This window comes from Neodiprion pinetum, chromosome 6, assembly GCF_021155775.2.
Source record: "Neodiprion pinetum isolate iyNeoPine1 chromosome 6, iyNeoPine1.2, whole genome shotgun sequence".
NCBI classification, from domain to species: Eukaryota; Metazoa; Arthropoda; class Insecta; order Hymenoptera; family Diprionidae; genus Neodiprion; species Neodiprion pinetum.
In genome coordinates, this window is record NC_060237.1 from 5,536,532 (window position 1) to 5,561,290 (window position 24,759).

General features: G+C 39.1%; 1 protein-coding gene across 8 annotated transcripts in view; it reads right to left on the reverse strand.

Moving 5' to 3' along the window:
- Bap170 (Brahma associated protein 170kD) overlaps positions 1-24,759 on the reverse strand; it is a 37,986-nt gene that overhangs the window by 540 nt on the left and 12,687 nt on the right. The window contains exons 3-16 of one of the 8 annotated variants that reach the window (XM_046630592.2): positions 20,381-20,478; positions 17,927-18,078; positions 10,549-11,012; positions 9,937-10,469; positions 9,148-9,536; positions 8,660-8,879; positions 8,389-8,566; positions 7,077-7,364; positions 4,518-4,724; positions 2,405-4,326; positions 2,158-2,317; positions 1,905-2,063; positions 1,250-1,330; positions 76-167 (exon numbers count right to left, since the gene is read on the reverse strand). In XM_046630592.2, coding sequence (XP_046486548.1) covers positions 76-167; positions 1,250-1,330; positions 1,905-2,063; positions 2,158-2,317; positions 2,405-4,326; positions 4,518-4,724; positions 7,077-7,364; positions 8,389-8,566; positions 8,660-8,879; positions 9,148-9,536; positions 9,937-10,469; positions 10,549-11,012; positions 17,927-18,078; positions 20,381-20,478 — 4,943 coding nt within the window. Of the gene's footprint in view, positions 1-75; positions 168-1,249; positions 1,331-1,904; positions 2,064-2,157; positions 2,318-2,404; positions 4,327-4,517; positions 4,725-7,076; positions 7,365-8,181; positions 8,567-8,659; positions 8,880-9,147; positions 9,537-9,936; positions 10,470-10,548; positions 11,013-17,926; positions 18,079-20,380; positions 20,479-24,759 lie in introns of all 8 variants that reach the window. The other 7 variants (XM_069137484.1, XM_046630591.2, XM_069137482.1 and 4 more) reach the window with 7 other exon arrangements.

A 24,759-nucleotide genomic window follows, 5' to 3' on the forward strand; every position in this document is an offset into this window, starting at 1 on the left:
CAAGTTGTTTCTCATTGAATATTGCACCAAATGAATGAAAAATTGTACGATAAATTTTTTTCAATTATCTCTTACCTTCTTCCATGTGCGGAGTAAATGACTAGGTTTCTGAGAATCAAAGCTGCCGTCAGCCGAATACTTTTGGTCACTGGGCCTTCGTTGTCATCCTGTAACGAAGAAATTACCAATGTCAAACAAAGTGAAGAATTTGTGCTCAAAGATAGTAACAAAAGATGAACTATTTTAACACAAATTAATAAACGAATATATTATAAATAAAAAATGTACAAGAAAATGGATGTGATAAGTCATCGTACACGGATGGTAATTTTTTCATGCTTGTGAAAAGTGAATACTTACGGATTTTCCGATACAGACACGCAAATTGCAAAATGTAGTGATGCAATTCGCTTAAATTAAATGACTAAATCACATGGCTTGGAAATATTTTTATACGAGGATAAGCATGATATTGAACGTGTTCAACACCAAATAATACAGACAGGAAGGAAAAATTATTGAGGGGGCTAAATTTGAACAAGATTCATAGACAAAAAAAATGAATGTATTACTGCTAAATTAGTTACACGAGGCATGCCACAGATGGTGAACTAATAATGTACATCAAAGTAGAATTATCTGCATTAAACCAAACCTTGTGTTGTATATACATTGAAAACCATGACTTCAAAAATAATCGCAAAATCGGATACATGGATTTTAACGTGTTTTTGATTGGCTGATTTAGTTCTTTCTTTCTTTACTTTCAGATGGATAAATATTCATAAAAACAATATATTATTCGTTTCGATTTCATATTCGGTTTTGATCAACTTTGCCTATCAAATTATTTTACAGACACACTTGATTGTATTGGAAGGTAAGGCAATAATAAGCTATGAACGGTCCCATATTAGCAATAAAAAAAAAAAAAAAATTACATCCCATTGTTTTCATTGTTTTTGAACTCACTTATGGTTATTGACAATAGTAAGTTTGGAACATGTGTTGAAAAAAAATATATGTTACATCAATTCTAGCTACAAAATTAAAAGAAAATCAGAAGAGAATGAAAAGAAAATGAAAACCATGCCAGAGTAGGATATTTGGGTAGTATTGAATAAAATGAAGAAAGAGATAATAAACACTCGGCGGAAGATAAAGGTGTCAAGCGTAAAAGTTAGCTGGTGCAGCACACAAGGGCTGTGGCTGTGGCATGGCTCCTTTCTGATTCTGAACTCGTGTTTACCTGTTCCGGTGGAGGATTTTGCCCTGGTCTGGGAGAAGAAGTGCTCGAAGTGGCTGCAGCGGGCTTGGATGGCCTCTGCTGCTTCGCCAAGGGGAACAAGAAAATTAGTTAGGTTCACAGTAAAGACGCAGTAAAAGAATTGTACAGATTCAAAGATGTTTGGGATATCGCAGGAATACGTTTTTTGCGAGGGTATCAATTTAGTTGGGAAATTATATATATATATTCATTTCATCCTGAGATTTCGCATTTGAAGCAAATTGACTTTGCATCGTCTTAAAAATTATTAAACAAAAACTCCAGCTTACATTTGTAAACATATCTTACTTTTACCGTTCACACTCTGAGCTTTCGTTCATTTCAAGTAATTAGTTAATAGTGCTGTTGTTAATTCAATATACCAGATGAATCGACCAGAGTGCCAGAAATTTTCATAAAACAAATTCATACTAAGCCTAACGTCAATTTGTAAGAAGTTTGACATGTTGTGAAGAATTTAGCAAATAAAAAATCTGTCATATTTGAAATTTTTTCAGTTATATATAACTGTACTTAACAAATAACACCACAAGCAGCGAGCTGTTTAGAGGATTCATTTGGCATGAAATGAACCACTGCATCCTTAACATATTCGGTAAAACAAAGACCAACATACCATTAACTCCTTGGGATTGACAAATTCCAGGGCATGCCTTTTGATCGCATGAAATGCGGCATTGGGTGCATAGCCAGGATGGTGTGGTGTCGCTGGTGTTGATGTTGATATTTCAGTTTTACCAGTCACAGTCAATTGCTTTCTTCTTAGTGCCATAGCCTGTTGTCAAAAGATAAACAGGAATAGAGTAGAAAAAAAAAAAAAGAAGAGTATATGTCGTATTACACTTTGCTGAAAAATAGCGTTATATCACCTCTGAGTTGCAGTGTCTGTCATACAGATGAGTCATCAGAGAAAATCTACGTCTCTTCAATCCATCACAGCTAGCCCAAAGACACAAAATCTCTTCACCTCCAATTGGACAATGCGCTTCGCATACGTGAAGGTAAACTTCATGGGCCGTTTTGAATTGCCTAATAAAATAAACGATCAAGATTTGCTTAGAGAATTTTGTCAAACTCGAAAAGAAAACTTAGCAAAGTAATTAATCACACCATTACCTTAAACAACCTCGCCATTCGCACAAAAAAGCATTAGGATCAATTTTGATTGTGATGGTCTTAGTTTCGACGGGATGTTGACTCGTCGAAGGTTTAGAATCCGTTTCGGTTGATGTTGAGGAGTTCGTAGTCTTCGTTATCTTGAGAGATTGCTTAACAGCAAGCCCATGAGTGGCAGCTGCCTGATGCGGTGTAGTGGGTCTGGTTGGCGGAGGGGTGGATGCAGGTGTGGGGGTAACCACTCTCGACGGTACGCTAGTAGTTATCGATCCTTGCTGAGCTACGGCTGGAATAGCTACTGTTACCGCGTTCGTATTCGCCTGAGCAACGGAGCTATTTACTATAATGGAAGCTTGAGGGATTGTTGCCGAAGTCGGCACCAAAGGCGGAGGGATATTACTCAAGGCTGGGCTCTGCAAAATTGGTCTTGGGACCTGTGTCACGACAACTTGTTGCCCTTGCGGTGTAACTGCAACCATTTTCTGCGAACTTGGTTGGGCTGCAGACTGTGGTTGTAAAATAATTATAGTTTTTGCGCCAGTTCCTTGTTGCTGCGTCGTTTGAGCCACTAAGACTGTTTGGGCCTGTCCTTGAACCAGGGCAGTCTGAGACTGGGCGAGTACATAATTTTGTCCAGGAACACCTCCAGAAACAACATACTGTAACTGACCTCCTGCTCCTTGTTGCAAAAGGACTTGGGGCTGTTGAGGTTGTCTCCCTTTAACTGTATTTGTTGGAATGATGACTTGATTATTTGACTGAATAGCTTGTTGGACGACTATTTGTCTAGGTGCAGCTACGATCAGCTGTTGTTGATGGTGTTGATGCTGATGTTGTTGGTGATGGTGTTGCTGCTGCTGTTGTGGTGTTTGCGTTTGAGTTTGTGTTTGCATTTGTGTTTGCACTTGCGTTTGCACTTGTGTTTGCACTTGTGTTTGAACTTGTGTTTGAGTTTGCTGGAGTTGCTGATGTAGCGGTTGTTGTTGTTCAGATTGGTTTAACAACACTTGTGGCTCTTCTTTTACAACTGGTTCGTCTTTCACTAGGATTGCATGATCATCTACTAGGTCAATTTCGTCTTCAATGCAGTCTGCAGCTAGCGCAGCATACAGGTTTGCGGCCGTTGAGGATACAGTTGCTTTTTCACTATCTTTGTCATCATCTGGTTCTTCTGATTTCAGGCTTGAAACTGTAGATTCAACGGTTTTCAAATCAACACCAGGTTCTGGAGATCTCGTACCATTGGAATATTTAGGTTTCTTTGATTCAATTTCATCTGGCTCACTGGCTGATCTCTTTATACCCCTTGGTGCTTCGATAAGCGTTTCTTCAGACCCTTCCGTTTGCAATACGTCATTTTCGTCTACTTCGGTTTTTACTTTCACGTCCGTTGGAGATTCTTTCAACACTTTTTCAATATGATTTTCTACAAGGTCCATTCCCTTCTCGTTTATTGAATTTTTCCCTAAAACGCCGTTCATAATTGGTTCTTTGTCAACTTTTCTCTCCAATAGATCTGCCAGCATCATACTTTGCAGAGGTTTGTCTTTGGAGCTGACGCTTGATGAATCTTTCGAAGATCCATCCTCTTGGGCATCGATATCCAAGTTACTGGGTGCACCATTCAAAAGGATACCCTCAAAACTAGTTAATGAGTTCTCTTCCTCAGCGCCAACACCAGAACAATCCCTACTTCCACCAATTCCGCTACTAGATGCGAGCGAATTATTAGTAGAATCTGAGTCTTCTGCTAATGATGTACAGATAGTTCGATGATTAGTTTTATTTCCTCCACTCAATGGAACTAGAGGAGGTGGCCGACAGACTTTAACTGTGGAGGATATGTGATTTTCCGTTGGATTCGAAATCACTGTCGTTGACGTTACCACTTGATTGATGTTCTCAGAGTCATTTACGTCAGCCTGTAACAATACGTTAAACAATTAACATGCGAGAAATGGTTCAACAATAATTGACTCGCAGAAACGAAGAAAAACTGAACGTGATAATAATTTTGAGTTAGAGAGATGTTCAATGATTAGATAAAATCAGTCAACTACTCAATTAGTCAATCAATCGAATAATATGTTGCAATATATATAGTCATGTGTACCTTGTCACAATTGTTGGGGATGATAACCTTAGCTCCATTAATCCTTTGGAATTTTTTTGCAGGAGTGGCAGCAGTAGTAGATTTCAGCTTATTACTTGAGATTATTTTAGGTGAAGCTACTGCTGGTGTAGCAGTAGGCGCTGCAGGCTGAATGACTCCTGTCAATTGAGCCTGAAGTAGTCGTTGTTGTTGCTGACGCTGGGCAACCTACATGAAAAATACGTTAGTATACGCTGTGAAGCACTAATCAGTTATAGCTTTATAAATATTTTTTCAACACTGGAGTCCATAACGAATAAAAGTGAAAAATTGAAGGAAAAAAAAAAAAAAAATTAAAACAAACAAGGCAATGGCTGGAAGTTCAACTTGAGAATGAGGTATTCTGTACGAATTTTTAATTGTTTTGTCAAACTTTAATCTTACACTTATTCATAGTTTTTTGCCATAGATTGTTGAAAAAACATCTATTGAATTGAATATTTCCAGAGTGTATACAGAAACCAGAAAAAAACCTGGGTTTTCCCCAAATTTCCCAATGAAAAATATATTTTTTCCAGGATACCCTGACATGTACTACCGGTATTACTTTGCATATCGAAGAAAGTAACAAAACTTTCATGTATTTTTATAACACCGTACTTTAGTCATCGTGAATGTTGTTTATAGCTTTCGAAATATGAAATTCTATCAATGAAATCTGAAACCGCAGCAATGTGTGTGAGAGCTTTTCATTACCATGTTTAGGATTCCCGGGTATATTAATAATTTGAATATCTAAAATATATTAGAACCTCTACTTGGTATATAATGGTATAAGGACGTATGCGCCATTATACGACCTTTCATCGCACCTACAGATAAAAAAGCGTATTTTTTCCCCCTTCGTATTTACATAGAAAAAGTGAGGATACATTCAAAAACGTCGAAATTGACAAACGGATCAGTTAATGGTAAAATGTTGTAAGTTCTGTCGGTTGTGTTCTTTCATCAGGAACCTTATTAAAAATAATCACGTTCTCTAATGATGTTAGGTCGCATGTGCCCACATACGACCTTGTACCGTTACGTCCGATATTTTTTAACGAAATAAAAAATTTTAAACCTTCTTCCCGAAACTGATAAATCTTCATGTTACGAAGGTTTTTGCGTCCTGCACGAAAAAAATATAAAAATGGCGGATGTGACCTTATATCATTTATAAATGTGTTGAGTAAAAATATATTCTTGTGCCGAAAGGTTTTACCAACATTAAACATAAGACCGCCTTTTACTTTTATTCGTTTTTGTGGCTAATTTTAGTATAGATATGCGTTTTGAGTGCTTTTATGGAGAATGCCGCGAAAAGAAAATTATATCGCCTTTTATCATCAAATTTGCCTTTTTGGTGCACACGTCCTTATACAATTGCACACGCGATATTATTATAGAATGTCAACCAGACAGAATGGGAAAAAATGTTCTCTAATAAATATGAATTATGCACTAATTGTGCAAAATTTATGTTATTACCCCGAAGTACCAGATAATTCCCGTGCTTTTTTCCCCGATTTTTTCCCTGCAGGAAAAATTCCCGTTTTTTCCGGTGCGTATACACCCTGATTTCAATACGTGCTTTGATTAGTACTGATCACTCAGTTATCAGTGCCTCTAGAAAATTTTAATAAATATCACTCTGTCAAACTACTAGTCGTTAATATTTAAGGTTTTGTTTTAATATGGATGATGGGAATGTGGAAATGGTGGGTGGATGGATCAGTTCTCAGACAAGATAAATAACAAGAAGAAAAAACCATTCGAAATATTGCACAACACTACGTATTAAGCCCAACTACGAACAGAACGATTGCACAAATTAAATAATCAAAAACATAATTTGTAGAGCATACATCATTGTTGGGAACTATGATCTATCATTTGTATTGTTTCCACAATGATGTATTACTGTCACTGTTCAAATAATCAAATTATTCATAACAAACATAAAACACAACACAATTCCATGCTCATATCGCTCTGATTTTCACTTGAGCGAATAAATTTTAAATCGCAACGTTTCAACGAAAATTAATTTTCCAATAACTTTGCGGTAAAAAAAAAAAAAAAAAACTATGGGGTGGTAACTTACAGATACATGAACTTTTCAAGGGAGCTGGTGAAGGTAATTTTTTTATATCACAGTGTGTGATATCATGATAAAATAAGAGAAAGAATGAGACAACTGTAGATGTGTAAAATACTTCGAAATTGAAGAAAAATACAAAGAGATCGAGTTTGATGTCAATGTGATTGCGGGAACGTTTAGAGACATTATTATATGTGTCCTCGAGTGAACTATTACAGGTTATATATACACACACACACACACACACACACATATATATATATATATATATATATATATATATCTTTCGATGTCACTTTAAATCTAAAATATGTCAATATGACTATAACTAACCTGTAATAGTTGACTCTATATACATATACATATTTCTCTTTAATCTATTTTGATGAGGTCAATTTCAACTTTCTAAATTCCTTGTTATTGTACAACAACAATACCTGGTTGCTGGTTATTAGCTGGTTGGCACTGATGCTGGATGCGATGCTAGTGGTAGTGTTTATTACGCAGGCAGAAGGGGCAGACACACAACTGGCAGCGGCACTGGGCATGCAGTCGCCGCTGATCGTTACCTTTGTAGCCAAGAGGCTTTTTATTATTGAACTTGAAGTTGCACCGCTTCGAGGATCGTCCTTCATCGCTACTTGAACTTGGGATTGGTGCTGTTGTTGCAACTGAGAACCACTGGCCAGCAGGGCTTGACTCAGGTGGGGGTGCGACACTGACACCTGATCCACACCAATCACAAACAATGCTCAACAATTCTAGCAATTACGGGTATACGGTACACTACGCTAAAATGCTACATCTAAACCTCAAGTTTCTTTCGGGATCGCTAGCATCGAACTTGAAATTAAATTCTGCTTATTTCTTTGACTCATTGAGGAGTTTAAATTTCATGAACGGTTTTAGTTCATTAAATGTAAATAAATATAGTTTAGATAAGCTCAAGTTTTGATTTTCGTAGTGCACATTAAGCCTTCTAGCTTTGAAGACAAGACAAACTGAAACATGATATGGTAGAAAACATTTACAGCAACCCAACACCCATAGTCCCACAGTAGTCGAAGCACAAGTTTTTTACAGCAACATAAATTGCGCTCCAGGATTTACGCCGTTTCAGGGTTATACCGACAAACATAGGAGGTTTTTTCTACATCATTTTAGTACCGAGTACTTAAGGAAAATGTCCAATTTTTTTTTTTCTGCACGATTCCCTGATACCTGTTTTTGGTTAACTAACTCAGAATGACACACAATGGATGGAAAATGAATACCAGGTAGATAATTACGAGAAAAGATTCATCTGCAAGTTACGATAGAAAAGTTGAAAAAACTAACTCGAGAGAATACACGACCTGGGATTAGAAATTGTAGATTTGATTTTTTCTTTAGGCATAAGTAGGTTCGGTAGCAGATACGTAGTAGTTGTCATAAAGTTTTCTGATCCAAAGTATTTGGACTAAATAATCTCTATCCTATGAATTACGATAGATGAGAACCGAGGATACGAATGAGATATACAGAGCTAGGACTAGGACCCACCTGACTTTTGGAGTCAACCTTGGTGACTGGAATCTGGGGTTGATTGGGAATCGTAGAGGGTGGTTTTGGTGGGGCTGATAACTGCGCTTTGAGAATGGGAGACGCGGGGGCCGGGGTTCTCTGTGCACCAGTTATGGAATTTTCTAGGGCTGTGCTATCGGGAGCAGGACTTATGGTCTTGAGTGTTCGCTGTTGTGTGGGAAGCACCTTTACTGGAGTTGTGTTGGTCGCCTGGATCGGATGAATCACATTACTCGCTGGTAAGGTTTGGCTCGAAAAAGACACTGTCAGTGGTACGGAGCGAACTTTGATGCCTTCGTAGTACTGGGTTCCCGTTGACTCTCCCTTTATCGGATTTGGTCCAACGGTTCCGCCAAAAACGGATCTAAATCAACAGATAATTGAATTTTCATCGTTCAATCAATTACATTATACATTGAATTTCAATTATTGAGCAATTTCAAAGTTAGTATATTACCTAACACATCTGGGAAAATGAAGCGGCGCGATTACACCTCGTCTTCCAATCTTTGTACAGCATCCAAGGTACTTTTTATATAGTTCTTCCTGTTCAATTTTCACTCCCGTCGAGTGTTCGAATGTAGCCTTAAGCCAACTAAGGGCGAACTGCTCGTTTTCTTGAATAATTTGCTGGTGAGCGTGTTGCTGCTGTATCGTATTCGAGGCTTCTATCGCTTCTGAACAAAAATGAATGAAAACAAATTTGCATTTAATTCCTGACACTTAATAAAGCACTGACCACAAACGGACTTTAATTTTCTTCATGCTAATACCCTTGTTCCATGCTGCCTAAAAACTATTTAAAGCACATCAAAATGGTCGCAAGTCCAACAAAAACTATTTCTCAGCAACCAAACAACCAAATAAATAACAGTCAGAAGAGCATTGTGTTTATAGAAATACTAACATTTATACATCTAATGCGGACAGATAAAAATTGCTTACTATGCGAAGTTTGTTTGCTATTAACGCTAGCTGGAGTGGTGGGCCTCGAGGGAGCTGGACTAACAGGGGCTGTCGTGGCAGTGATTGTCGTCGGTACAGATGGTACAGATGAAGCTACAACCTGAACAGGTGCCGCTGGTGTTACAGCAGCGCTTTGTCCACTAACTGTTGCTGGAACTGTTATAGTCGATACCGTCTCCACGACTCTCATCAAAATGCAAGCTTTTGGTCCGTAGCTTTGCGCCTCCACTGTGACCAGAGCAACTAGTGTATCTATAGCCCCGCGTACCCGCGCGACGCTTGTACAAGGACGTTCACCCAAAGAAGTCAGCGCGTAGAGACACTCCAAAGTATAAACAAGCAAGGCAATGTCACTCAGAGCTAGAAACCTTAAAATTTACAACATATGAAATTAGTGACGATAATTAAGTACCTTGACAGTTTTCTGATTATTCGTTTTTTTTTTATCTCAAGCTTGATTACTTCAAACTAAAATTGGAGAAAGCCATTCAGCTGTTTCAAGAGTTTTCAGATTTTTGAGATTATATGGTTTACTTTCGCAGACGAGGTTGAATAAAAAAATGCAATTGTTCCAAATACATTAATTTACGAATGAATATTTTACGTTCCAGCACACTTGATGAAAAATCAAGCTTCAGATGAAAAGGTAAAAATAATAATGTATGAATCCAAGAATTAAATAGCATGGCCCAAAATATTGCCAATGACTGGGTAGATAGAATGGGTTTACAAATTGTGATGTGAAAATTTCTCGAAGATATAATTTACCTGCATATTATTTCGTAGGCGCTATCGTCTAGGCCGAGAGTGATAATTTCTTCATTACTATCTTGCTGGCTGATTTTGTTCAGCACCTCAAGGCAGGATATGACAATAAATCTGTCAGGTGAGTCGATGCCTCGTGACACGCAGGACAACATGACATTGGTTATTCGATGACCAGCTTCTTTTAGTAGAATTTCATTAGCAACATTGCCTAACATGTCAAAACCAAGCTGATGCAGATTGCTCCACCTGGTACTGACGCATAGGAGTACAAATCTTAGGAAACATCTATTCCTCCCTAAAATCAATATGTTTTCGGGGGTAAAGCTCAAGTTCCTTAGAATGGAAGCTATCTGAAGTATGCGTTGGCCGTAAGGGTCCTGTGTCCCTAACGTTCGACCCACACAAAACAAGTCTTTGTCCTCCTCGTCGAACTTTATCGAATTCTGATTCTGATTCTGATTCTGATATCGACAACTTTCGCTCTCTTCCCTTTCGGTTTGCGCGGTATCCAACCGCGAGCATTCCGTTGGTACCTAAAGAACGAACGAACGAAGAATAAATATAAACACCGTTTAAGAGATCGAATCGGCAACAAATTCTTTCGTTACATACCTCATCGACTTCCATAGGCGTAACATTTTCCTCATTTTCCGCCTGTATGAGCTTGTTCTGTTTTTCTTTTTCAAGAATTTTCCGCCTCGAGAAAGTCTTTGGCGTATTGATGGCTTTTTTCATAAAGTCTCTCTCATCCGTCAGGTCCAGGACGTCTTGCGTATCGATAACATCAGACCAAAATGAGTTGATGGAGTAATTCCTGACCCGCGAATAGACTTCGATGAAAAGCTGTCGAGTGCCAGGAGAATCGAATACTCCAGCGTGTGCCAATAGTATATTAACAAGCCGTGGATACTTGTCAAGACGAAGCGAGTGTTTACCCTCGTTCGAGAGCAAGGTGCAAACATTTATCGCAAAATCTTGTTCGTTCGGTAGCGGCGAGAGCAGCGAAAGAGCAAGCTTGTCGTAGTTAGACGGCTTGTATAAGTTTGCCGAGAGACCGTTGTAATCCCGCAGGGATTCTGAAACACCACAAGAAACAACTGTGTACAAATTACATTTGGACAAATGAATAAAAATCAACAGATCACGAGGGCGAAAACAGAAATCCAAACCTATACTGATTCGTCTTCTTTAATTTCGCGTGATCAGACTCGTCCGTGACATTCTTTTTTTTTCCAACTTTTCCCTCATTATACGTCAAACTTATAAGCAGAGTGGCGACACAACGGGAATTGTTAGGAAATTGCGTAAATCGGCAAAAGTCGGGGAATCAGGTTGTCCCAATTTTTTCTTTATTTTTTCCCTCAATCATTTAACAGTTCCCACTGTGCTTCGTAAATTCATTCAAACTTACTCAATACTGTTCAATTTTCACACCGCCTGTCTGCCTCCTCGTACAAAATGTAAGGTATCGCTAACCGTAAAATCTTTACGGCAAAGAATCGTGGAATATACACTAAAATTTTTGGTGGGAAAAGTGAAGAAATCATACCTGTGCAGTTTACAAAACCTGTAGAATAAGCGTTATTTTACATAATTCGGTTTCACAGAAACATCAGAGACTTTATTTACAACCTTCGTTATAGCTATTTTCAGACACCACTTATGCAGATACAACAAAAACTTGCAAGGTTCGAAATTTCGAACGGCCGATATATCGAAACTTCGCGTGTTTGAAACCTTCGTCCCGCTTAATTTAGCAGGTTGAGTTATCAAAATCAAACGCAAGTACATATCAGCAGAATCACAACAATCGTTTATCGACACGAAGCTGAATCTAGCAGGCGTAGAATTAGCATCCCGACACATGTTTAAACTTTATGAAAATTGAAAAATGCACTCTCAGTTTTACCCTCATGATTCTGTAAAAATATGGCGAGTTCACGGTAATTAAAAAAATGTAGATTTTCAATCTTCACTATCTTAATTCAACGTTTGCCTGTCAATTCCATTTCTTGCCCCTCGCGCGGCTTCGTATCTGCAAACTTTATAGAGTGTGAATATCATAGGCGATCGGTTGCGGCAGGTCAAGGTGTGAAAAAACATCGTTAGATAATCTATCCATTATACCTAGCGGAGAGAAAGAGAGAGAGAAGATATCTCGCCGCGACAACTCGGCGGTAAAACGTTCGCACGTAAGCATTTACTACCTAAGCTACGTAGCTCCAGACGTCCGTCTCTATCCCCGATCTATGATCGTCTGCGGCAGTAGCAGCAGCGGCAGCAACAGCTTAGCTACGACTTGTACGTAGTCTCTCTGAGTCCCCCGCCGTGGCGGGCGCGACCCACGCGCTCAAAGTAGGTTGTCCTCGGTCAGGGTCAGACTTCTACGAATGGCTACGGAGGGGCGCGTAGCGTGGCTGGCTTCGCTGACAAGTGCAGTGCAGTCAGAGTCCGAGACTCGAGCGAGGACGAGGAGCGAAACTCTTTGAGCCTCTTGTTTCCCTGCAGTCCGAGACTGGACTCGATCTCGGCAGTTCGATGGAGATTTTTATCGACATTGACTAAGACGGTTATCAAAATCCTTCTCTCCACCCGCCCCGATCGACGGGTAACGCAGGCGGGTATGCCTCAAGGATCGATAGATCGATCGATTGATCGGGGTGAAACATGATCGAGGAGTATTACGGGAGACGCGACGGATCGGCATTTTACATACGAAGGCGCGCTTAGCGAGCGACAAAGTTTTCAAACTACATTTCGGATCAGCGGCAACTCGGCACAACAACTGCAGACAAGATACTTGAGTATCTCGAATCAAGATAAAACTCTTTTAATTACGTACGATTCCAAGCATAAGCGAAGGACACTTCTAGGCTTTTTAGCTCACCGCGCGTCGAGTGTTTTATGTTCGATCTTGAGATGGTGATTTTTTTCATTTTACATCTCCTTTGAATTGTTTGTTTAGCTTTGTTAACACCGTCGGCATAAATTCACAAATACGCGTGTCGAACGCATGTGCGAATGAATGCGCGCACCTGTATCAGAAATCGATGGAGCGAGTTTTGCATTTTGTTGGGTATAACATCGTGACGTTGCGATTTCGATATATTATACGAGTAATGCGATGCGTAAGTGCAGCGTGTATATACCTACAGCTGCATACACGCCTTGCCGTACGGACGTAACGCGTTATTGTAATAGGTATGACGAATGTATAAATATGAGAAATGCACGCACGGTATGTGCATACATCACCTATACACGTGAACGAGAATGTTGTAGAAAATGTAAGGTAAACAGAAACACGAAACAGTTAGGTGCGAGTGCTGCTCGATATCCAGGCCATCGGGCAATAAGTAAAGCGGAAGCGCAAAATATGTCGGCGATTATTGAGATTTCGCAAATCTCTCAATAAGGATCGTCTAAAATAAAAGTAAGACAGAATACGATTGAAAATGAAAGGCTTAAAGTAATTATTTACTTGTGTTTGTAAAAACAAACTATAAGATTGCGAATCGTCTCAAATAGCTGCAATCTATGATCCAAAAGTTGCAGTCAATAAAACAATAAAGATATTCCGTTGTATTCTCTTATCTGTTTATTCTGTAACGGTGTTTTAACAGCATTTTTCAAGTTTCCGCATCGTCATGAATTAGACTTGTTACAGGGACTGGATAATCGATTCCAGGACGAAGGAAAATCCCCGTAATCACAAAGACGCTAATCGAATTTTACTCAATTTCCTTAATTATTAAAACGATGTACATTTATATGCAAGTTGAGAAACTGTACGCGGTGATGACGTCAGAGTCGGGAATAAACGTCTTGTACATTACACGATGAAACAGCCCCATACGTGCAAAATGTATACACGCAGTGTATATACAGGGACCCCTATAATACGCAGACTGGTTAGAGATAGATGCTACCGGAGGCGGAGAGAGAGAGAGAGAGAGAGAGAGCGTATTGACGTATTGACGTTCGATAACGGGGCGTAGCGTCGATGATAACCGGCCGTTATACTGGCGGTTTCCACACAACTTGTTCGCGATACGCGAAACATAGCTATACATATACATATATATACACGCGTATATAAGATACCGTATTATAACGAATACGACGTGACCGAGTATATAATATGTATTAAATATCGTATGGAATAATGGCTGGTTATCGTCTTAACGCTGCGGGTTGTCGGTAAAAATAATTAATTACTTTGCATAATTGTTATATTGTCGATTATGTTCGTTGTACCTCGGGATCATCGAATGACACACACGCACGACCAGGATATCTCGTGAGTGGAATAGCTGCGTCGACGGGTGGGGATTCCCCAGGCCTCCCGGCAGCGAGCATCTCTGCAAACGCGTATTGATTCCGGGGACTCCCCACCGCGTCGTCGTCCGCGGAGGTGGTGGTGTTCCTTTACCGCCGAACTGTGCTGAACCTGGCATCGCATGGACAGCGTCGACTCGCAACAACGGAACGACTACAACCTGGTCTATCGGCAATCACGAATCTTTGTCATAGGCCATTCAAGCGTTAGCTGACGCATTTTTTTTTTCTTTGCAAATTTTTGCAAATTTTTGCATCTCGGTCCTAGCGATGACGATTGGTAACATTTGTTTGTTTTGCTCATTGCTGTTCTTCAACGCTTTAGCTAACGATTATTGAAAAGTTTATTGGCAAATCGATTCGTTACCTGGTAATGGCAGAATTGTCATTTATCATTCATTCCTACGTTACTAAATATTAATTATTATCAATTATTGATACATGTTGACATATTCGGTAAAACATGAATTCATTATTTACAAGTGTTAAATACACGTTATAGATTGTATTTTTCTTCATGAATGCGTGGAATAAACGTTATATTCGCTGAGATATTATTATTGAACAATCAATGCGTTATTAGAAAATTTTTTACTATTCTCAAGCAGGCGGCGTGTTTGCCTTGAGCGCGCACTCTGACTTTCCTATGTTAGCTAACGCTTGCCTGGAATGCTTAATACTACTACTACTATAGAGTAACATTTGGCAACGTGTCTCCGAATGACCTACCCCTGTTTAGCCTTAGCTAATACTCGAATGGCCTCGACTATCACACGATGAAACGTCTGCAGGGATAATTGCGACGCCAATGTATGTCAGGAGGTTTGATTTTGTAAACTTATCGTACCTGTTGAAGGTGGTTCAATGATTTTTCATTTCAAATATTGCTTACCTTTTCTATAGTTTGTCTTCTTTTCTTTTATTTATTTTTATTTTTATTTTTTTATTTGCCGAAGGTAGGTACGATGTTATAAAACGGTTCGACTTGACCGTTACTTTATGATTACTGCGTTCATCGCTAGGCGTTCTTGAAACTTCTTTACCGCCGCTATAGGTACCCCAATTAGTACGAAGTCGTTTTACGAAACATTGTTATTTCCAAAGACGTTCGAAACTTCAATTTTACTTATACCATTGCTGAATATTTTTATTCTAGTAAATTTTCATCGACGTTGAATAGTTACGGATACGTAATTTACGCAGACGATTTGAATTAACAGTGGAATGTTGTTTTTCAGACCCGTTTTAAGAAACCTCGTCTACCTGGTTTACGTGCATAAAACTCAAATAAATACAAAAGTGCGTACATACGAGAAGTTAACCAAAGAATCATCGCATCGCAGTTTCAGAAGCTATGAAAATCAACCTACGCAGTTTAATTCGCTAAACACGAGTGTAATTTCGAATGCTTTAATCAAAGGTCGACCGAGTTTCATCCAATCCTGAAATTGCGAAACAACAAATTTTCCCCAGCAATGCAGTACAGTTTAGCAGTACGCTTCGTCGCCTCACCCAAGTTCCTTACTAAAATATCGTTCCACACGTATTAATTCAAAAAAAAAAAAAATAATAAAAAAAAAAAAGAAATTTCATCCCCGGTAGAACCAAATATCTTTATCCGCATTTCGCGGAGGAGGATATTTGCAATTTCCCGGGTATCAGAGCAGGGCGCAGCGCGCCGGCGTCGTCGAGGATCCGATAGGCCTACAACGAGAGCGCCCGGGATCGCAAAGTTGAACAACTTGAGCCGGTGAACATCGGGGAATGTCCGCCAGGCGCATGCGTGCCGAATATAGACCGAGCGAGCCGAGACGCGTTGCGTGTATTGTACTCGCACGTATGATACCTGACTTTGCGCGCATCGTGCGTAAGTGCATATCTACGTGACACGTATAAATAATGCCGTGTCGAAAAACTACGATGGTATGGTAAGTATCACTGTAAGACAAAAAATAAAATGCTTTCAAGGAGAACATTTTTGGTTAATATTTTCACCTTGAGCAAACGATTCTAAATTCGGGAATTTCCTTAATACAGCTAAATATTACTGAATACGGTAAGGGAAAGCAAGTAGAGTCAATACTGGTATATTTTTTCTCAATAGGAATCTGACTGGTCTTAAACCCCCTCGCCCCTCTTGCCGTACATGCCCGGATTGGGATTCGAATAGGAGTAAGCGAACATCAAGTTCACATATATTCGTCACCAAAACCTGCAACCGATGTCACTTATAAAAATAAATCCATCGAAGTAGAAAATGCATGATACAAACCAAAAACTGTTCTCCTTGAAATCACTTTATTTCTTCGTCAAGACCGAAATTTTCCACACCAGTCTGACTTGAAATTTGAAAAACGTAGTTTTTCGACGAAACCCTGATATGCATCGAATGTACCTACATATACATCCATACGCAGAATATACCGATACGTGTGTATAACGTAGAGGATATTTTCCTAGCCACCCATACATCAGCATACCGTAGGTATATCGTTTCGTAAGTTGTGATATGCTTAACTCGCTTTTCCCGTACGTATATCATGACAACAACGATGATAACGATAAAAATAACATTAACAACAATAATACTAACAGAGATAATATAAAAACGACGCGATTCCAGACTATAAAATAAAATTTAAACCTGCTGAATAAGAGAAATTTCTGCAATCATTATTGTGTACGTTAGTATTTCATACGATTCTTTGTTCTCCCTTCTTCTGCGATGCGGGAAGTAAGAATTATTGTTAGATATGTATACGTATGCGTCGAAAAAAAATGCAGGATCAAAATGCAACGCAACGCGATTTGATGTGATTTGTTTCATTCTTTTCTTTTCTTTTCTTTTTTTTTCCATTTTCCTTTGCGTCGCCGTTATCATAACTTACGATCCATTCCGGCGATGCCGCGTAACGCAGGATTAAAGTATCCCCTCGTCACTTCATGGCAAATGAATATACGCATAACATATAAATAATATACGCGTATAAACGTGAATACATAGGCCGTACAAGGAGATAACACGCGACGCCCCTGCAACTATAGCGCATCTAATCCAGTTGCTTTGTAATACCGTCGAATAGATATTTTGTAATATATACGTATATCTATAACGTAACTGCGCATGACTGACTAGTAATAGTAACGAGTTTAGACGTGACTAAGTATATATATATAATATATACATAATATACACATATATATATATACATATATTTATATACACACTAGAAGACAACCATTACATTGTACTATACATTTTTCTTCTTTTTTTTTTCTTTTCTTTGGCATTTCTTGAAAACAATGTAAAATAAGCCGCTGCGTGTAACTTTACATGAATTAGAACGTGTGTTTAAACGGATTCGTAGGGAAACGTGATAAGCAGCAGTGTATAATGAGGAGAAGAAAACGTTAAACGTACATATATTAATAGCGTTATATCGAATATTTTGCGAACGAGCTAGTTTTTCGTCGTTAAATTTTTGGCACGCCAACGTCAAAGCATGTCAAGAATTTTAGTTGCGTTATATTTTGCACACGACGATGGTATATACAATCCTTGTGCACGTGTTGGCGAAAACGAAATGGTAAGACGAATAAGAAAAAAAAAAAAAAAAAAAAAAGCAAGTAAATAAATAAATTCAACACTCACCGGCAACGTTGTGCTGATGATGATTGTAGGTCAAAGGTACCGAGTGAAGCGCCCTCGCTGACCATTTCCGGTGTCTCGAGTCTTCATCCTCGTCGTCAGCCTGCTGCCCATCTTCACCGAGGAAGTGAACCTTTTCGTACCTGTCTAGGTATCTGAAAATATCGACATATCAACATCATACGTACGTTATTATATGCGGTAAAAATAATACATCGCCGGTGCATAATTTCGTAAAATAAAATTATCTGTTCCTCTGGAAGGTATTTCTTTTTATTTGTTAATTTTTATTTTTAACGCAGTAATTACGTATTTTTCCTTCCCATTCTGCCTCCCCCTCCCAAATTACTTGAATTAAACCGAAATTTCAACATTCTTTGTATCACGTGTGTATAATATTTCATTTTTACGCTTTTATCGTTTACGCCGTTGACAATTTTCAGACGATAATAAAAAAAAAAAAAAATTCAACACGCAATAATTTGATGATTTTCGTGTCTGTTTAATTGTCCGCGTGACGGTGAACTTTAAATCATCACCATTTTATTTTTTCTCTCCTTCTTTTCTCTACAATTCGATAATCAAGCCAAACCGATACTAATCTTTTCCGTTTTATAGTTCACGTTCGAATTTCAAGTGTCCGGGGAGGAAGAAAAGAAAAAAAAAAAACAATCAAAATCACCAAACCTACAGCGTAATCCGTACATACATAAACGTTGTCACGCAAACAAAACGATAAACCATAATACAAGGAAACAATGTATCAACGCAAGAAGAATAGATGATAAAAATATGCTGAATGACAAATGACTGCGGGAAATTACAAAAATCGCTGTAAACTTGTAATGCACGTGGTAAGACAAGTTTCGAGAAGTTACAAGACGAGATTTGTTAAATTTTCGGCGATATTATTATTATTATTATCATTACCATTACCATTATTATTATTATTATTGCCGTTGTTGTTGTTATTATACCTTACATGCAGACGCAGAGCGGGAAGAAAAAGGAAAGAAAGGAGGAAACGATGGAGTAAGGAAAAAAGGAAGTAACCGCCGACGAAGCGCGAGCGGGAATGATAGTCGGGAAGTGACCGACTCTCACTCTCAGTGAGTCTGATCGGGAGGCCGAGTCTCGCCCCCCCCCCACACCCTCGATTCATTCATTTCATTCATGCACCGAATACTACCTAGCATAGGCATCGTTTCGCGTCGTCGTATCGGCGGACGGAGTTGCCGAGAGTGCGATGAAGGGGAAGCGGAGTGGCCGGAGACGGCGGCGGTTTGGTTTTTCTTGGTTGCCTGCTTGCTGCAGGCATAGATAGTACTTTATCGAAACCGCGCGCGGCACGTGTGCCTCCTTAAAGCACAACTCGGCCTCTCTAACGATAAAACATGTCTAGAAAAGCCGGCTCGTCGCCGCGGCTTTCTTTGCGAATGAGAAACGAGAGACTCGCGGTGGTAAATTGCCGGTGTATGAAATAATTAACGGAAATTAAAACGCGTGATACAATAAGATATAAGATATAGGAAGAAGAAGAAGAAGAAGAAGAAGAAGAAGAGTGAAAATTTCTATCGAGTTATCGCGTGTTATCGCACTGTTGTAGGAAATCCACGGTATCGATAAAAGTCCACACCGATTGGTACGAAATTAAACATCATCGGTGTAAATCGTTCGATTCTTGACGACAAGTGGTCTTGAAATCGAAGCCAAACTAGTGTGAACTTCTGTAGAATATTTTCAGTGTTATATCGAACACCGAATTTCTAACAGTGTGTTATAGAGACAGGTTTATTCTTTTCTTGTTGGATTTCGATATTTTCTTTCTCGCCTCAAACACGCTTGACAGGCTATTTTCAATAATACTAACGAATAAGGCTTCTTTGTACCGATAACACGTTAGGAGAACGATTGAGGATAAGTAAGAGACGTAATAATGAATTGCAGCGATTTTTTAATTTTAAGAAGTATCGTGAATAAATTTTTTATTTTTTCTTCATTTTATTGCTTGCACCGATCGTAATATCAATTTAAATCACACCGAAGACCCCAAACTTGTAAAATATCAAGTCTTCGGTTGATATTTGAGAAACGTATCCGACGATCTTTTCATTATTAATTCAATCTCATAAAATAGTTATAATTTAATACGAACTTTTAATTTAGGGTAATAAGATTTCCGGATGATACATCGTTGTGTTACGGATTGTCGTCTTTTTTGCTTGAATTGTATAAATGTCAGGAACGAAGTAATAATTGAAAAAAAGTGAAAAATTAAACGAGCACGATCTTCCACGTGACTTACGACGCCATCATTTTACAGAATCTTTTGTTTTAAACTAAACAAACTTTTTAAGCGATCTCACGTTGGAAAATCGTTAATTATTTCTCTCTCTGAAACACCTTAATATAAATACATAAATACAAAGTATTTAGTTCTACGCATTACCCGCTTACCTTAGGTATATTTGTTTGAGGCCGACACCGCTGTTCACGCATTCGGTTGGTAGGTGAAACTGTTCGCAAAGTGACGTCCATTCGTTCCTCGAGTTTACCTGTCGGACAGATTACACAAACGTTTGTAATACATGAATTTACGGTGTATACTGTGAATGCACAAGTGTGTAACGTTAAGCACTGTACGTAAACGTAGGTAAACAGGCTCGTTGTACAAAGGAAATGGATAATCAGCGAACGGACGATACATAATAGTTCAATGACCTCGTTCGCCCGTTGCAAATTAACCGTACAATATAAATTTACGCATATATATATAGTTGAATTTTAATGAATTACGCAATTCAATCTCAATGTCAGTACGAGGTACATAAAATAAAAAAAAATAAAAATGCATCAACACGATTTTTCGTACTTTTCATATCATCTCTTTATTTATTTTTGCGCGATACGAGAATTTCACGTCACATGTTTTGCTGTGACGATTGCACGTAGAATTTGGGGCCGTTACATCCTTTTCCGGTTTTGATATCCGTAGACTTGGATATTTGAAAATACGTAAGTCTACGTCTAATATAAATATGAATAAGCGAAACGGTTAAATGAGAGTAGAAAAAGCAGCTTCCACTTAATTTTTATCTATCAGTTTCTCACTTTTTCCAATTCTCACTTGAATATATTCGCATATGGGCGTCGATATGCATATACTACAGTACGTACCCTCGAGCAAAATCGGATACGTTTATGACCCCTCGGTTTACGAGTTCGCGGTTTAAGTATTCGTGCAGCCTACACAGGCATTACCTGCGGCTCCCAGTTATTTCTAGTCGCGAAGCCTTTGACCCGCGTCACGAAGCCAGAGAGTATAAAGACTTGCATGTCGGTCATAAACGGTAGAAAAACTTGTGCACGGATTCATTGAATTTTTGTAAATTTTTTTCTTTTCATATCCTTTTTAAAATATACCAAATAATAATTAATTCGTTAACAATGTTCTATCGTACGAACAAAATGCCGATTATAAACAAAGATAATATCAACAGGGAATCGTCATTGTTTCTAATTTCCTATTTATATCTGTCACTTTTCGCGTTATGCACACACACACATATATAATATATATATACTTCAGCTTCTCGAAGGACGGAGATCTGCAGACTTTTCACCGTACGGGGAGATGAAAAATCTCAAAAAATACAACCACCGGATTCTGGTACCAGGAATATCCAGGGTGTAGGTATAATATGGGATCATGCATCAGCTGCAGCACTGGGTTAGTGCTCCTTGGATCTCAGCCCGAGTCGCGGCTGTCTATTCATAGCCTCGCAAAAACGCCGAGGGTCGTCTGAGGTGCAAGGCAATCTCGTCGCTCCATTTGTCGTCACTATATATCCACGAGAAATTTTTCACCAATCTTAATAAAATTGTATTTTATTTTATTTCGTTAACAATACAACCCGAACGAACGATTAATCGCTAACTTTATCCAATTTTCCAAATATCCCAAGACTTTTTCCACGTTGCTGTTGCATTTTTGCATCTATACATAAAAAATTGTATACTGTATAAATAAAAAATAAAATCCAATACGCAGGCATGAAATAAATGATTATCACGTTGATTAGTTGATCAGAAATTAAAAAAATTTATCCACCTGTACGACGATTAAAAGTCATGCGTATGTGTTTTGCCGTACAAGGTTATCCTGACTTTTAACGTCAACTGTTTCCTACCTCTCTTATACTTGAAAAAAAAAAAAAAAAAAATGATAAATCGCAAGAGTGGTTCCGAACATCGGATCTCGGGAGCCGCAGAGAGCAGGAAGAAGAGAAGCGAAGAGACGAGAAGAACAGAGAGACGAGGTCACGGCGGCGTGTGTTTGATGCAGTCGAACGCGTGGTAGTAAAACTGCGGCGCGATTGCCCCCGACCTATCCCAACAAAACAACACGTTGTACGTATATACACGTATACGTGCGTCGCTGAAGACCACGTGACCCGCACTGACGTTTCGACTTTCTCGAGTAGCACCAGCAGCAGCAGCAGCAGCAGCCAACCGAACACGAATGAAACGAAACGCAGACGCGAGCGTGCCCTCGCCGATACCAGAGCTACCCAAGGACGGCGCCTCCTCCTCATCCTTGTCCTCGTCCTCGCCGCGAAACGTCGGAAAATTTCGCCAACTTTTTGCGGTGATCGGTATCGACGGTAACGAGATCGTCGCAGGTTATCCGGGAATCGCGGTATCAGCCGAAAGTCATTCGTCGCCTTATTTTATTCTTCTTCTTCTTCTACTACTTGACGGTTTTACACATCCATACACACGGAAATGCGATATGTACCAAAGTAGGTAAACGACACTTTTCAAGGTATCACGTTTCAACTGACAAGGCAGGCGGTAACGGAGATGAAATCTGTGGTATCGTTAACGCACGTAACCTTTCGATACCATAAATATTATACGACATCGTACATGTCATTTTCCTTTTTTTTCGATCTCCGTAAAACCTGCCGGCAGACTTTCTCTGGAAAATATCTGTGTAGAAACGAATGTTGAAGTAAAATTTTTTTCAAAAACTTATCAAATCGGCAGACGACAGGCAAATTCGGCGAGGAGGTCGGAGGGCCGGAGTCCCCTCGCTCACTTAAGAGAGGAGCTTCATTTTCATTCGGTCCGCTCTCGTAGACGGTCGGCCGTCTACGAACCCACCGGTTGCCTGTTTGCCCCCCGCGCACTCGTTTCTCTTCTCTCCTCTCCTCTCCTCTCCTCTCCTCTCCTCTCCTCTCCTCTCCTCTCGCCGCACGACGCTCGCTGCTCCTTCGTTCGGCCGTACGCCAATCGCGAGGACCACGTGTTCGACTACGCAGTGACGTCACCGTTAACGTCACGGGAGTTTGAAAAACCGCGTGGTGCGCGCCGCTACTCGTCAATGATTTTATCCGTAGTAGTAGCACCGGCAGCAGCCTTTAAACGCGTCCCGCACGGACGGGGTTCGGTTTCGGCTGCTGCGTCGTCTCTTCTCGTAGTTTCGAAAATCCCGCGTGTCCTCGCCTCCTACTTTCGACTTATATTTAGTTGACCCTAGAACGGTAAGGTTGTGTTTCTCCTTTTTTTATCCTAACGTATCGTTAAGAATTCTACAGGCTCTCATTTTCTTCGTTTCGTTGATAAAGAATCACGTGGGCCAGAACAAACTTTTTGCGTAAGTTGCAAAAAAAAAAAAAAAAGTCAAATGTCAGTAAGCGAAACACGAAAACGTAAGCTGTTCTTCCTCTTGCGGTGGAAAATTTACATTCGCGTGGGGTGTTTTTTTAATCCCTACATTACCGTTCTTGGTGTTAATCATTTAGATTTGAAACAGCTATTCCTAGTGTTATTATCATCATTTTAATCATTTTCTTCATTTTCTACCGGTCAATTATTTCTTTGGAATGTTGTGCAGTTTCATGTTTCTCGTATTTCGGAAAAGAAAGATTAAGTTTACCGCGGCAATCTCGTCGTGAACAAAAAAGAAAAAACTTCATTCGTTTCCCAAACTTTTCTTCCTATTCTTCTTTCTTGGACCAATTTACAGGAGCGCGGGCAGAAAAATAATGCACGCTATACGATTGTAACAACCTGCACCGTAATCATCTTTGAAATATCCACTCGACCTTATCGAACCATGCTGTCATCGACAATATCCCGGTGTTTTTAAGTTAAACTTATACATTTGTGACATGTTTAACAACGACGTACTTATTCTGGGCGCAGCAAATTATAACTGTAAGATATCTGGAATTTATGCTTTCAGCGTTTCAGTCAGTGGATTGCTGAACATTAGTTATACAAACACCAAGTTTTGCAGTACGCTAATTTTAATTAGAATATTATAAAATACGAATATCGACGTCTTTATACAAGGTAGCGAATTTTCTTTTTTTTTTTACAGGGAAACTCGGCTGCTGATTGGAATGTTATGTATGACGACGTTTTTATGCTAATTTGTTGTATTCGTGAACTGCAGATTGTCTGGTAAATACATACTTTGTATTTTCTTGTGAGTAATCGTTATGCAGAGGCTTTTAGCTTTATTGTTAACGTTTTCAAATAAATTGAAGAAAAAAACTATATTCGTATAAATTATTCCACAGTCCCCACAGGTCCGAAAACCTTAAAAACTACTTTCATCTATACGACAATGAATCTGGAGAGAATGTCGTATAAACATCTCATAATTCTCTATAAAAATTTTCAAGGAATAAAACAGAAAACCCAATGCAGGATGCAGAATTTAAAAAACGTGTTTTGAAAGTTCCGTCTTCACACATGATTGTTTCAAAGCATCGAAACTGAGAGTATCAATTTTTGAAAATAAGTTAAATTTTTCAAAATTCATA